This window comes from Coturnix japonica, chromosome 29 (genome assembly GCF_054131305.1).
Source record: "Coturnix japonica strain WE chromosome 29, WE-NBRP24, whole genome shotgun sequence".
Classification (NCBI taxonomy): domain Eukaryota; kingdom Metazoa; phylum Chordata; class Aves; order Galliformes; family Phasianidae; genus Coturnix; species Coturnix japonica.
This window is the reverse complement of record NC_140691.1, coordinates 5,136,957-5,150,627: the sequence shown is the minus strand read 5'-3', so window position 1 is coordinate 5,150,627 and position 13,671 is coordinate 5,136,957. Positions and strand designations below refer to the sequence as shown.

Sequence of the window (13,671 nt, the reverse complement as noted above, 5' to 3'; positions counted from 1 at the left end):
GACGTAGTTCTTTAGGTTACCTTACACAAGGGAACAGATATCCATTCCTTCTGTGAAACCTCCCAAGTGGTATTCCTACGTGGGGAAGTCTTACAGGCTGGCAGAAACTTGATTATGCAGCAAGAAGGCACCATCCACCAGCTGACCTTAGCGAAAACCACCACTGATATGACAAGCACCATTCAGTTCTCAATTGGCAAATCAAAATCCACAGCCAATCTGCTTGTCAGAGGTAACATATCCAGGCTTGGTTTACATCATGAAGATGAAGAATTAATTAATGTACAGTCTTCCTTCACTGGGGTCTTTGAAATATTGTGTGTGTGTCTGGAGGGTCTGCTCCATTTCCAGTTCAAAGTCGTTGGACACTAAATGAGACAGCTGCATCTCAGTAAAAGATCTGTTTGAATAGCTATGATGTGCTTACTATTCAGATCTACAGAGCTGAGGTTTTGTCCTTGGCTATACCAAAGAATTCAGATCAGGTGAAATTAATTGTATTTCTGAACTAGACAAGTTTAAGTTTGGTAGCACCTAAATTTAATGCAGTTTGTCATTGATTTCATCTGAAAGAAACTTGCAGGCTTTTTATCTGCTGTTGTCCCCAGCATAAGAGTCTCCATTCACATCCTGAAGTATTTGTTATATTTTCAACTCACTCTTATTTGAATAAAAGCCTCAACTGGGAGCAATTTAATAAGCACAGAACAAGAGCTGGACCTTGCATTTGGTAGATAATATACAGTATTACTTTATAGAAATGTAGTCAATGGCATTCCCTATAGACAATCGTTTGTTTTATCTTTAGAGTGGTTCAAAGAACCATTGTGAACATGACATTAATTGGAATGGAATAGACGCAAGAGACTTTCCTCTTCTTCCAATTGTCCTCATCCTTTCTTCTCTTCCACCCCTGCTTTGCAGATTACCATATAGAAATCACCAGGAAGTTGGAGGACAAGACAGCTTTGGAACGTCATTCTGTCATCCTGTCCTGTGACTTCAGGCCTTCTCCAAATGTTGTGAAATGGTTCAAAGGCCACACACTCATCAAGCCCTCTGAGAAGTACAAGATCAAGAGGGATAAGCATTCAGCAGAGCTCAAGATTCTGAAGCTGAAGCCTGATGATGCTGGTGTGTACAAGTGCAAGGCAGGAATTGCAGAGACTGAGGCCACGCTGACAGCTGAAGGTATGAGCAGGGAGGGTGGCCTCTTCCATGTCCTATTTCACCTCAGATTTCTCTTCTTGGGGTTGATTTCTGCCGTTCTCTCCTGCTAACTTTATAAATGTATAATCTTCACTGAGAAGATTACACAAAGATCATCTAGTCCAACCATTCTACCACATCCCAGTATGATTTAAAGTAACAGTGGTTCACCTTGTTTCCCCACAGCCCACAATGTAGAAGTAATGAAGCACCTGCAGGATGTAGAAATTGAAGAAGAGAGCTCTGCTGTCTTCTCCTGCGAGCTGTCCCATAATGATGAGGACGTGGAATGGTTCCTGAATGGCAACCTCCTTTACACCAACAATTACAATGACATCAAGAACGTTGGCAATTGCTGCACACTGACAATGAAGCAGGTTAAGCCTGAGGATGCTGGCACAGTGACAGTGAAGTCAGACAAGGTGTCAGAAAGCGCACCTGAAGGTGATAGGTGGGTCTGATCACACCCCTCCTGGATGTAAGAGATGCTAAGGAGCTACAGTTCATTCTATTGTGCAGCAATCCTGCTTCTAAAGCTGACCTCTCTGGGGTGACAAGTCATCAGAGGCTTTCTTCCAGTGGAAGGTTCCATTGCAGCAGATATCAAGGAAGGAGGATGGTTTTGGTGTCCTGCCAAAGCATTCCATTGCTTTTTATCATCATTTTATTTAGCACAAGGAGAGTTACAAGAACAATTTCTTTTACTGCTTCAGTAACATGCAGTGTCAATGCTGTTGTCTCCAAGGATTTATGACTGCAGGGAGAGATCATTCACAGTGTGTTTTGCCTCTGGGATGACTAATGACCAGGCTGTGAGCAACCTGATCTAGCTGTGAATGTCCCTTTTTATTGCAGGGGAGCTGGGCTAGATGGCCTTTAAGGGTCTCTTCCAATTCTAAGCGTACTGTGATTCTAATCTGCTCTCCCCAGCAATTAAGCTCTTTTACTCTATGCGCTCAGAGTTTGAAGGATTTCCTCTTTCTCCTTTCTTTTGCATTTGGTGGAAGTTTTTTCCCCAGTATAAACATCTGATGTGTGAAATAGAAGATAGATAAAAGGAGTCAATAAAACAGGAAAATCAAAAGTGTTCAGCAGCTTATCCTCTTAATCCTGTGGCCTGTATGAGCGCTGCTCCATGTGAGGGCTATTCCAGCTCTCCAGCTTCAGAAGAGCTGCATCCCAATTACTTCATATGATATCAGTCCCACCCACCAGCAATGCAGGCTGTCCCTCCTGTTCCCTGTATTCTCCTACTGATTAGTTCAGAATTCCATAAAGTGCATTCAGTCAACACACATGAAACCGCTTTAGGTTCTATATTGGTGTCGTCAGTGCTGGTAAAGATTTATTTATCCCTCTTTAAAAATCTGAAAGCAACTGGAAATGTCTCAACTTCTGTATCACATTGTTCTGTTTTGCCCTTTTAATTGCAGAGAAGCCTGCTGTCTTCATGAAGTCCTTGGATGATGTTTTTGTTGAGGAGCGGGGTGTGATTAAATTGGAATGCGAAGTCTCTAAAGATAAGGTCAAACCAGTGTGGAAGAAGGACGGTGTTCTGCTCACTTCTGGCAACAAGTATGAGCTGGTACAGTCTGGGAAGACCCTATGTCTCCTTATCCATGACCTCGAGAAGTCAGATGCAGGTTTCTATACCTGTGATATTGGCACTGATGTTGCCAAATCAAAGGTCGGCATTCAGGGTAAGTACTGTGGAAAGTAAAGGAGTGCTGAAAGCACATTCAGTGTGGTCACTATGTCTTACACCTATTCCCCCACGAGCCTTAATAGTTTCTACAATAGAAGTGTATTACTGCAATTTAGCACAGTGATGTCTGGAAAATTCCCATTGCTTTTGATGTAAATGTATCTCATTTTGCCATGAAAATCACCAAACACATCAAGAATGTCCTGGAAATATTTCCTTTCTAAACATCCCTAAAATGGAGAAATGGTTTGAACACCAGTAGGGGTAGGATGGTAACAAATTAGCTAATAGAAACATTTAATTTCTTGTCATAGGCAAAACCCTTTTTCTCACGCAGCATCCTAGAGTTGTCCTCTCTGTTAGGTTGTTCCCTCTGTAGCTCATTGAATCTTCATTCTGCTCCATGGACTGAGCTGCTCGCCTTGTAGTTCTTCCAGAGCAAAGACAAGAGATTCACGTCTCTTTCTTTTTATAGCTTTCTGGTAATTCTGAGTGGAGAATGTCTTAGAGAATACATCAGTAAGGAATGCAGCCATGTTCTGCAAATCCTGAGTTCAAACACCAGTACTGCTACTCATGTCAGTCACAAATGCCTTTTCTCCATATAAACCTCATACTAACCTATCTCTTACCTTCCAGAGCTGAATAGTGGCATTACCAAATGGCTGAAAAACACTGAAATCCAGGAGGGAGAAGATTGTACTTTTGAATGCATTCCGTCCCATGAAAGCATTGATGAGTTCAACTGGACACTGACTGGAAGCAGAGTGGAAAGTGGTGGGCGATTTAAAGCTTCTAACGTGGGTCGGAAATATACTCTCATTATCAAAAGTGTGACTCCTACTGACGCTGGGGAAGTCGTTTTTTACTGCCCGTGGTCTAACCTCCAAAGCCTCTCTGTCTGTGAAAGGTAATGAGATGGGAGAGATTCTGGGGTCTGATTCCTTCAACTGTCTTCTGATAAGATTGTCGTGAGAGCTAACTCATAATATGGTTAAAGTGAATAGCAACCTTCTACTTGAACCTCGAAGCACTGAGAATTTCTCTTAAAAATAAGTAAAAACATAAGACAACATAAGAAACAGAAGGACGAAACATTTTACACAAATGTGAGAACTACCCAAAGCACTGGGGTAGTGCTGGAAATGGGCATCTCACTACAGCTTGTTCCATTAACAGTAAATCAGGAATGATCTGTTGAGGGAACTGTGGGAGCAAATATCCTCTAAGTATAAGCTGAAGGGATGGCCTTCACATCATCTAGCTGTACAACAAATTCCTATCTAGAACATGTCCATCTGAGAGCATCATCCGAGGCTCCCAGTGTGATGAGTGGAGAGAAGAAAGAGGCAGTTTTCAGACATGGTTCATCATCCTCAATGTGGTAGATTTAAGAGAGAATAAATGCTGCCTGGAATTCTATTGTCTGTACTTTGCAGATTACTGCTGGCTGTAGGATGGCGTCTGTTGCAAGTGCCTCTCTAACTTATCTCCAGCATGTAGATGCATGTATTTTGAGAGAGGCATCCTACCCTAAGTGTATGTTACTCAAAAAGCAATGTTTTCTTCCAGGAAAACCTACTGAGGTTTCAAAACAGCTGGAGGATAAGACAGCAGCAGCAGGGCAGGACATCAGCCTGAGCTGTGAGCTGTCAAAACCGGATTTGAACATCAGGTGGTACAAGGATGGCAAAGCAATCAGAAAAAGCCAGAAGTACGACTTGCAGCAGGAGGGAACTGGGGCCATTCTAATCACACACACAGAATCACACAGAATTACCCGGGTTGAAAGGGACCTCAAGGATCATGTAGTTCCAACCCCCCTGCCTAGCAGGGCCACCAAACATACACATTTACTAGATCAGGTTGCCCAGGGCCCCGTCCAACCTGGTCTGGAACACCTCCAAGGACGGGGCATCCACAACCTCACTGGGCAGCCTGTTCCAGGACCTAACCACCCTTCTAGTAAAGAACTTTCCCCTAACATCCAACCTAAATCTTCCCTCCTTCAACTTAAAACCATTTCCCCTAGTCCTGCTATTATCAGCCCTTTCGAAGAGTTTACTCCCTTCCTGGGAGTAAGTTCCCTTCAGGTACTGAAAGGCTGCAATGAGGTCACCCCGCAACCTTCTCTTCTCCAGGCTGAACAAACCCAACTCCCTCAGCCTGTCCTCATAGGGGAGGTGCTCCAGCCCCCTGATCATCTTTGTGGCCCTCCTCTGGACCCTTTCCAAAATCTCCATATCTTTTTTGTACTGAGGGCTCCACACCTGGACACAGTACTCCAGATGGGGCCTCACAAGAGCAGAGTAGAGAGGGACGATCACCTCCCTATCCCTGCTGACCACCCCTCTCCTGATGGAGCCCAGGATCCCATTTGCTTTCCGGGCTGCCAGAGCGCACTGCTGGCTCATGTTAAGTTTCTCATCTATCAGGACCCCTAGGTCTTTTTCAGCCGAGCTGCTCTCAAGGACAACTCCTCCCAGCCTGTACAGGTGCCTGGGGTTCTTCCGGCCCAAGTGCAAAACCTTGCACTTTGCCGTGTTGAACCTCATTAGGTTTACCCGAGCCCAGCTTTCCAGCCTGTCAAGGTCCCTCTGAATGGCATCTGTTCCCTCCACCGTATCGACTGCACCACTCAGCTTGGTGTCATCAGCAAACTTGCTGAGGGTGCACTCCATTCCCTCATCGATGTCATTAATAAAGATGTTAAAGAGCACCGGTCCCAAGACAGACCCTTGAGGGACGCCGCTCGTTACCGGCCTCCACCTGGACATAGAGCCATTGACCACCACCCTCTGTCTGCGGCCTTTCAACCAATTGCTTATCCATCTAGTTGTCCACCCATCAAATCCACCTCCCTCCAATTTGGAGATGAGGATGTGATGGGGGACCATGTCAAAGGCCTTGCTCAGGTCCAGGTAAATGACATCGGTCGCCTTCCCTTCATCCACCAACGCCGTCACTCCATCATAGAAGGCCACAAGATTAGTTAAGCATGACCTTCCCCTGGTGAAGCCATGCTGGCTGTCTCGGATCACATGCTCGTTCTTTATGTGATCAAGCATGTTGTCCAGGAGGATCTGTTCCATAATCTTCCCAGGCACAGAGGTGAGACTCACCGGCCTGTAGTTACCCGGGTCGTCCCTGCTCCCCTTCTTGTAAATGGGAGTGACGTGACCCTTCCTCCAATCATCCGGGACCTCACCTGACAGCCACGACTTCTCAAATATGATGGAGAGCGGCTCAGCAACCACCTCAGCCAGCTCCTTCAGGACCCTGGGATGCACGCCATCTGGCCCCATAGACTTATACTCATTCAGTCTAAGGAGGCACTCTCGGACTTGCTCTACCCTTACAGTGGGGAGGGATTTACCTCCTTGGTCCCCACATGGAGGTATGGGGGTGCAAGACTTAGGGACGTGAAAAAGACTAGAATCCTGGCCACCTGTGAAGACCGAGGTGAAGAACTCATTCAGCACCTCAGCTTTCTCTTCATCTGTTGAAGCCATTTCTCCTTTTAAATTTACCAGAGTAGGTACGCCCATTTTGGCCTGTCTCTTCTGGCCAATGTACCTGTAGAAGGTTTTCTTATTGTTTTTCACTAATCATCCATGACTCTACTGCCAAGGACAGTGGGGAGTACCCCTGTGAGACAGAGTACTCCATAACAAAAGCCAGGGTCACTGTGCAAGGTGAGTTGAAAAGCACACTGGAGATGGCATGTAGAGAAGTCGAGGTAAATATCTGCAGCCTGTGGGTGATGTTTTTCTCTTCTGTTTCCTTGAGCAGGATCAATTCTTAGTTTTCAGAAAATATGATGGATTAAAATCTTTTCCTTAAAATAATCTGGAAACTGAATGATTCTCCAGTGTGATGTGGATCTGGGCAGCCTGGTCTGGTGGTTGGTGACCCCTTGGAGGGGGTTTGAAACTAGATGATCTTTGAGGTCCTTTTCTACTCAGGCCACTCTATGATTCTGTGATCATTCTATGATTCTATGATCTTGGGTGTTAGTGAGCCAAGAAAAGATGGCAATCTGAATTAGTCTATATTGAATATGTGTAATCAAAACTATATGCAGTTTATCAGATGAGATCCTACCAGCGCATGTATAACATGAACTTTCCAGATATCTACTGGAATTATCAAACCTATGTAAATGGGTGGACTCTGTGGTCTTCTTAGACTCTTTGCATCTCTATGTGATATTCTGAAATGAGGGCAAAGGAGATTCAGGACACCTCCGTATGCTTGGGACTTGTTGGGGTAACAAATCCCTTTGTCCTACACCCTCATCCTTTTTTTTTCCTTCCAGAAAATCCTAATTACTTTATCAAGGAGCTTTCAGATGTGAAAACTGAAGAAAGTGGAAGTGCATTTTTTACATGTCAGAGCGAGAAAGCTGCATCCTTCGTCATATGGAGGAAAGGCATTGCTGTGCTCAGGCCTGGCAGGAAATACAAGAGGGCACAGAAAGGACGAGACCTGCAGCTGTGCATAAAAAATCTGGAGAAAAGTGACAGTGACGTGTACACCTGTGACATTGGTGTTGCCCAGTCCAGAGCCAAGCTGGTTGTACAAGGTATGTGTGAGAGCCATATGACTGCGCATCCTGTTTCTCCACTACCAAGACATTATCCTGGTAGAATTTGTACATTTATGGCAGGTCTTTGGGGCTGCAGCTGTCTGGCCTGAATAGCGGTTCACAAGCCATGCACAGAGCAAGCTGCACGGAAAGGGAAAGAACTACCGACTAGAGCAGTGCCATTGAGAACTTTATGTATCATTTAAAAACCAAAAGTGCTGATGTACGGTGAGGCTGGTGACCCAGAAATCAGTGTGAACTTTCTATCTCTGACCTTTCTGAGTTAAAAATAGTCCTCCAGAGTTCTAGGCAAAAATTCCCTGATGCTGCATTCTGGGTAGTTGTCACGGTTTAAACAAAAATCTACCTGTGTCCATGACAGTGGGGCCACAGGCAAGCGAGGTGCTAGAAGGAGCTGAACCTCTGTCCCAACTACTTCAGAAGCAGCCCGAACCCCCTCGTACATGGCTAAGATCTCCTTCTCACTTGGAGCGTAGCACTCCTCAGACCCTTTATATGCTCGACTCCAAAGTCCCAGGGGTTGGCCTTGGGTTTCTCCTAAAGCTCTTTGCCACAAACTCCAAGTGGGACCTTTCTCTCCAGCAGCAGTGTAGAGGATGTTCTTTACATCCTGTCCCGTCCGTACTGGCCCCAAGGCCACGGCACGGGCTATCTCTTGTTTTCTCTGCTCAAAAGCCTGCTGCTGCTCAGGACCCCATGAGAAATTATTCTTCTTCCGTGTTACCTGATAGAGGGGGCTAACTGTGTGGCTGTAGTTTGGGACATGCATTCTCCAAAAGCCCACTACTCCCAGAAAAGATTGGGTCTCTGTCTTGGTGGGAGGAGACATAGCAGTGATTTTTTCAATCACATCTGCTGGGATGTGTCGATGCCCATCTTGCCATTTTACACCTAAGAACTGGATTTCCTGCGCAGACCCCTTCACCTTGCTGCGCTTAATGGCAAAACCAGCTTGCAAAAGAATTAGGACTATCTGTTTTCTTTTCTTGAAAATCTCTGCTGCTGTATGGCCCCACACGACAATATCATCAATATACTGCAAGTGTTCGGGAGCAGTAAAATTATTCATGCTTTATATGATGTTATGATGTGGAATACTGATAGCAAAATTACAAAATTATTAAACCATGACAACCTGGTATTTTTCTTTTTTTTTTCTTCAATATTTTCCTTTTTTTTTCTTAAATATTTTCCTTTTTACTATTTAAATGTTATGGGCACATCTTATAGAAACACAATGCTGTTTACAAAGAAGTGCATGATGTGTTGCTGTATGATGAGCAAGATACATCTATTCTTCATCTAGCAGGAATAGCTGCTGAGCCTTAAGAACAGTTTCAGAAAGCTTTGGGAATTTGGGCGTTTTCCTTGTTTCTGCAACACAAAATGAAAATTTACGCTGTATACAAAGAAAAGGGGAGTCCGAACTTGTACGTTAAATTTGAAGGAGATCAATCTGGGGTAATATTTAAAAAAAAAAAAAAAAAAAAAAAAGGGAATGTGGTCATCAAATACTATAAAATATATTAGCTGTTACTGGAATGCCACTTATCTTCCCCCCATATGAATCACTGTCATGTTGTATGTGAATTTGTGAGGTGGGTTTTGAAGCTGAAATTAAAAACTTCTTGTATGGCTGTCTTCATAGTGGCTATCCAGACTATCTGCAGAAATAACAGCTATTATGTAGTCAGCTATTCACCAGTTTTAACTGATTATAAATTACGTTTCAGGGTGGAGAACATAGCATAGTGCCTGACACCTGTGTTGATCCTGAGGGCATTCTTGATTCTGTGCATTATGATGTCATGGATATTAAAGAGCAAGCTGAGGCAGCACATAGTTCCATTGTATCCCTGGGGGACCCGAAGGAAGATATTGGCTGGTTTGAAAAGCAGCTGGAGAAAACTAACTTTGAACTGATGGAGACCAAAGAAGAGCTAACAGAGAAAAACACCAAACTACTTAAAACTGAAGAAGAGCTGATGCAGAAGAACAAAGGTGAGTTATGCGATGTGAAAGGTAGAAGACAGAAATAGTTCATTAATATAAAAGAGAAATAACCAGTTTGAGTAGGAATTAGAGGAGATGCTCTACCTTTGGAACCATAGCCTGTAGATAAGTGATAGTTTGTTCCTTGTGTATATTCAGGTTCAGCAATTCCACGGTTTTTGGTTATTTCTTTTCTTTTTTCCCCCCTCTCCTTTAAACTGCAACTAGCAGCTTTACGCTTTCGTAAGTATGGGGTTAAATGTCTATATCTTGATTTTTACTTTTATATTGTAATCTCTACTCTTCTTTATGTCTTGTTGATGCAATGTTTTCGTTCCAAGAAATATAGAAAACTTTTGAATCACTCCCAATAAGTGAAGACCACATGCAAATTAATTAATCTGTTCAAAAGCTACCTAAACGTTAGAATATCTGGAAAAATTGATTACTTAATAAACTATCTATTGGCTACTTATGTAATACAACCTTTTCTGTGTGTTACAGACTTTGAAATGCAGATGATTAAATTGGATGAGTCTGTTGAGCAACTTAAAGAAGCAACTGAGGTAACTTTATCAAGAAGATGTTGTGTAAAATTGTTTTAATACCAAGTTGTGGTAGCTTAAAATGCTATGAATGCTCAGGATATCTCCACGTTCTATGTAGTCCATAAAACTTTATCCTGACTAATGTACTGCGAGCTACTGAATATGTGAAGACTAGCTTGATTAAGTATGTGTGCATACCACTTCTGGTGGGTTTTGTTCATTTTTTGATGTTTGGTAGCCTGAAGTATCTCTGAAAACATTTATAGTTAATTCTGTCACTCAGATCTCTAACCTTGTAAGCTTAGCAACTTGACCCTTCTTAGTCTTTGACTGTCTGCATCACTGCAACTTAGTATTTCCATGGTGTTAAAGCTGACTGTGATGAGTAGTCATGTCCTCACCTATTACTTCTTCCAAGAACAAGGCTCCAACTCTATCTGTGAGATTGTGTGGCCTGAACACTTCTGAGGCTTTTCTTTTCATAAGCTACTAAAGATGAATAATCAGTCCTTGGCAGTGCCAGCATGGCTTAACAATCGTCATCTTGTAAGTAAGGAAGCTTCACTTGTGGTCAAGGACACAATCTAAAATATGCGTGACAGAGCTGACTAAGCTTTAAGGTTGGATTATATCTGTCACGATGAAAGTGATTTTAGCAGCTTAGCTGAAGTGTGATGTGATGAACTTGTATGAGAGCTGACCATTTGCTCTTTGACCATGTTTGTAATTTTGTTGACTTCTTGGAAACAGGAAATTCTTTGATAAACCGGTAAACTCTTGATTGTGTGCAAGTCTTTTACTCTGTAACCTGCTAGGCTCTTGCTTTCCCTTGTATACTCTACCGAGTATTGCACTTGTCATTATCTGAAGGTGTACTTGTTCTGTCTGCTATTGAGATTTGTAACTGATGTCTATAGAGTCACCGGGTAAATATTTTAGCTGTATGGTTTTGTGTAAATATTTGCCTACAGAAGATTACTGAGACTTAAGTGCTCCTTTTGTTAAGCTTCAATGTAACTGATCTTATATCAATACAGGAAAAGACTACCTACCATTTAACTACCATTAAAGCAGAACCGGCAGAAGAGAACACTAATAAAGGAACTGAAAGCAGCCAATTTTCATTGCTTTCAGTTAAAGCACTGAAACAAGAGAAAACTGAGTTGGAAGTGGGAAGAAAGCACAGTACTGATGAAGATAAGCCTACCGTAGAAGAGCCACCTCCAAAGAAAGGTACAGTTTCTTCCATCGTTGAACAGGGTGTCTTCCAAAACAATAAATTGCTTCCTATTCCGGATAGGAAGCAAAAGGCTGTGAAGCGCGTACCTTATGGTATAAGGAGAAAAGCCACTGTGTTAAACTGTAAATAGAAGTAACTGTTATGTAAATATCCCTTTTTCAGAAGGTCCTATGCTGTTCGTTTTTGAATGCTTAAGAATAAAAGTTTTTTGCACTATTTTTTTCCTTTTTGCTGCTTTTTCCTCATCTGTTGATGCACTTGCAGATTTGGTAATGGTTTTATAGCAGCTTCTTTAGGATTGTTTCAACTGCTGTTGCTGATCTTCTGAGTAGCATCAGCTGTTCAAGTGCTTTTTTTTGTTTGTTTGTTTTGTTTTTCCTGAAGCAACTATCAAAATTGTTGACGACCTGCTAATTGCTCGCTCATGGGCAATATTTGAGCAAAATGGTTTGGATAAGCTCTGATGCGTTTAACTTCACTTCTGGGCACAGCTGAGCATCAGTGTTCCTAGAATTACGGAAGGCATATACAGTGTAGAAGGGAAAATCTAAAACTTAGCTGTAGTCCCTTCCTTTCTTGTATTCCTCTTGCAAAATATGTGCAAGGGAGAAAGTCAAGGCCTTCTTTGGATGAGATGCTGTTCTTGGATGATTTGTCCCTGCTGCCTTTATTTGGCATAAATATTGAATCCTAATGTGACCACTGAATGGCATCACATATAAGCATCTTACCAGAGACTGAGGGAGGGATGTGGACTCCTCCATACTCCAAATAGTAGTGGGTTTGTTATAATCATATGACCAAAGCTCTCATTTAAAAATTAATGACAGCAATGCTCCACATAGGAATTAAAATGGGTAGCTGATAGTCACAATGTCAGCATGAAGTTTTCTGTTTAGAAGTACTGAGTATTCAATCATGTTAAAATTTTCTTCTATTTGTGAGTATTAATAGCGTCCAATTTCAAAAACCGCTTAATATATATTCTTTAGCTACGTTAAATATACACAGTAGAACAATGAGCACAGGTATGTTGTGCTGGTTCTTTTGTAGAATTAGTTACATAAGTAGCACGAGCAAAAGTGTTTTAGGAGATGCTAGGTTATCTCAGCTTCAAGTTCAGGGTATTTACACCATTCTCTGAGCTTTTAGGTCTTGTTTCCTATGCTCTGTAATAATGCTTTTTCCCTACTTCCTGTGTAAGGAGCTTCTAGACTGAACATTACACATCTTCTCCCTAGTCTTATTTATCTTGCTTTAGTGCTTGCTTGTTGTTTTCAGCATAAAGTGTTTAGATTACTTATAAATCATATTCCCCTCACTAGTGTTGCTGGGAGCAGCAGTCAAAACCAAAACCTGGTTTGGGGTGGAATATGCCACTGCTGTTTCTTCAGTATGACTTTTAAATCAGTTGAGGACTGTATATAAAACTCCTTAGATGAGTTAAGAGGCTGTTTCCATGTAGTACATGTGAATCTGTATGTAATGCAGGCTGCACGTGGGTGCTATAAAATTCTGCATTTCTGTAGTTGTAGTAATAAAAGGACTGTACAAGAATCACCATGGAATATATTGTTGTGGTGACCCAATCCCTAGTAAGTCTTGACTTATATTTATTTTTTTTAATACTTAAAGTATGCATATTATGGAATGGACATAACTGGATTCTAAAGCAATGATGAAATACAGCAGAAGTTGCTTTTGATAGAAAGAAAATGCTTGTGATTTTAGCTAATTGCTCACCAGTTAAAGAAAAAAACAGCCCCAAGCTAATGGAATATTTATGGAAACTTGAATCTGCAAATTTGTACAACTTTATGAGTGAACTTTATATGCAAAAGAGTAAGTGTGGACAGAAGTAGGAATCCTCATATTTTGTTTAGAGATCAACTGAATAAGAGAGACAGATATCAACACTTAAGTGATCAACTTGTCCAGGGTTTTATCTTTCTTTTGAAAGTAAGAGGACTGTGAGTTGGAATGAAATTTCTTAGAGAACTGTTTATCTACCATTTAGATGTAGATGGAGTGATTCCTGGCTGCCTTATAGGGATTGCTGAAGCACGGAAGATAGAAAGAATATAGCTGTGAATTATCTATCTCGTTCCCATGTTTCTTAAATCTAATTAGATTTTCTACTGGTGTGGAGTGGAAGGTTTGAGTAGTGCCATGGTAGAAGTGTTCTTCCAGACTGAAAACCTTTTGCTGTTAATTCTGTATAGAAATCTGAGGCACCTGAATACGTGTCCAGAGGACTTTAATTCCTTCACTAGTATCAAATACTATGTGATGTGAGGGCATGGCTTGCATATTACGACAGTTTTTCACTTAGAAGTTGCTACTTGGTGTTGTGAACTGCTATGTAATA

At 42.0% G+C, this 13,671-nt stretch overlaps 1 protein-coding gene across 1 annotated transcript; it reads left to right on the top strand.

The window, feature by feature from the left end:
• Nucleotides 1-2,567: 2,567 nt before the first annotated feature.
• Nucleotides 2,568-13,564, top strand: LOC146755879 (obscurin-like). Its single transcript, XM_085525089.1, has 4 exons — nt 2,568-2,909; nt 3,554-3,691; nt 4,487-4,722; nt 13,526-13,564. The coding sequence occupies exons 1-4, from the start codon at nt 2,660-2,662 to the stop codon at nt 13,562-13,564; spliced, it is 663 nt and encodes a 220-aa protein (XP_085381215.1). The 5' UTR covers nt 2,568-2,659.
• Nucleotides 13,565-13,671: the final 107 nt, after the last annotated feature.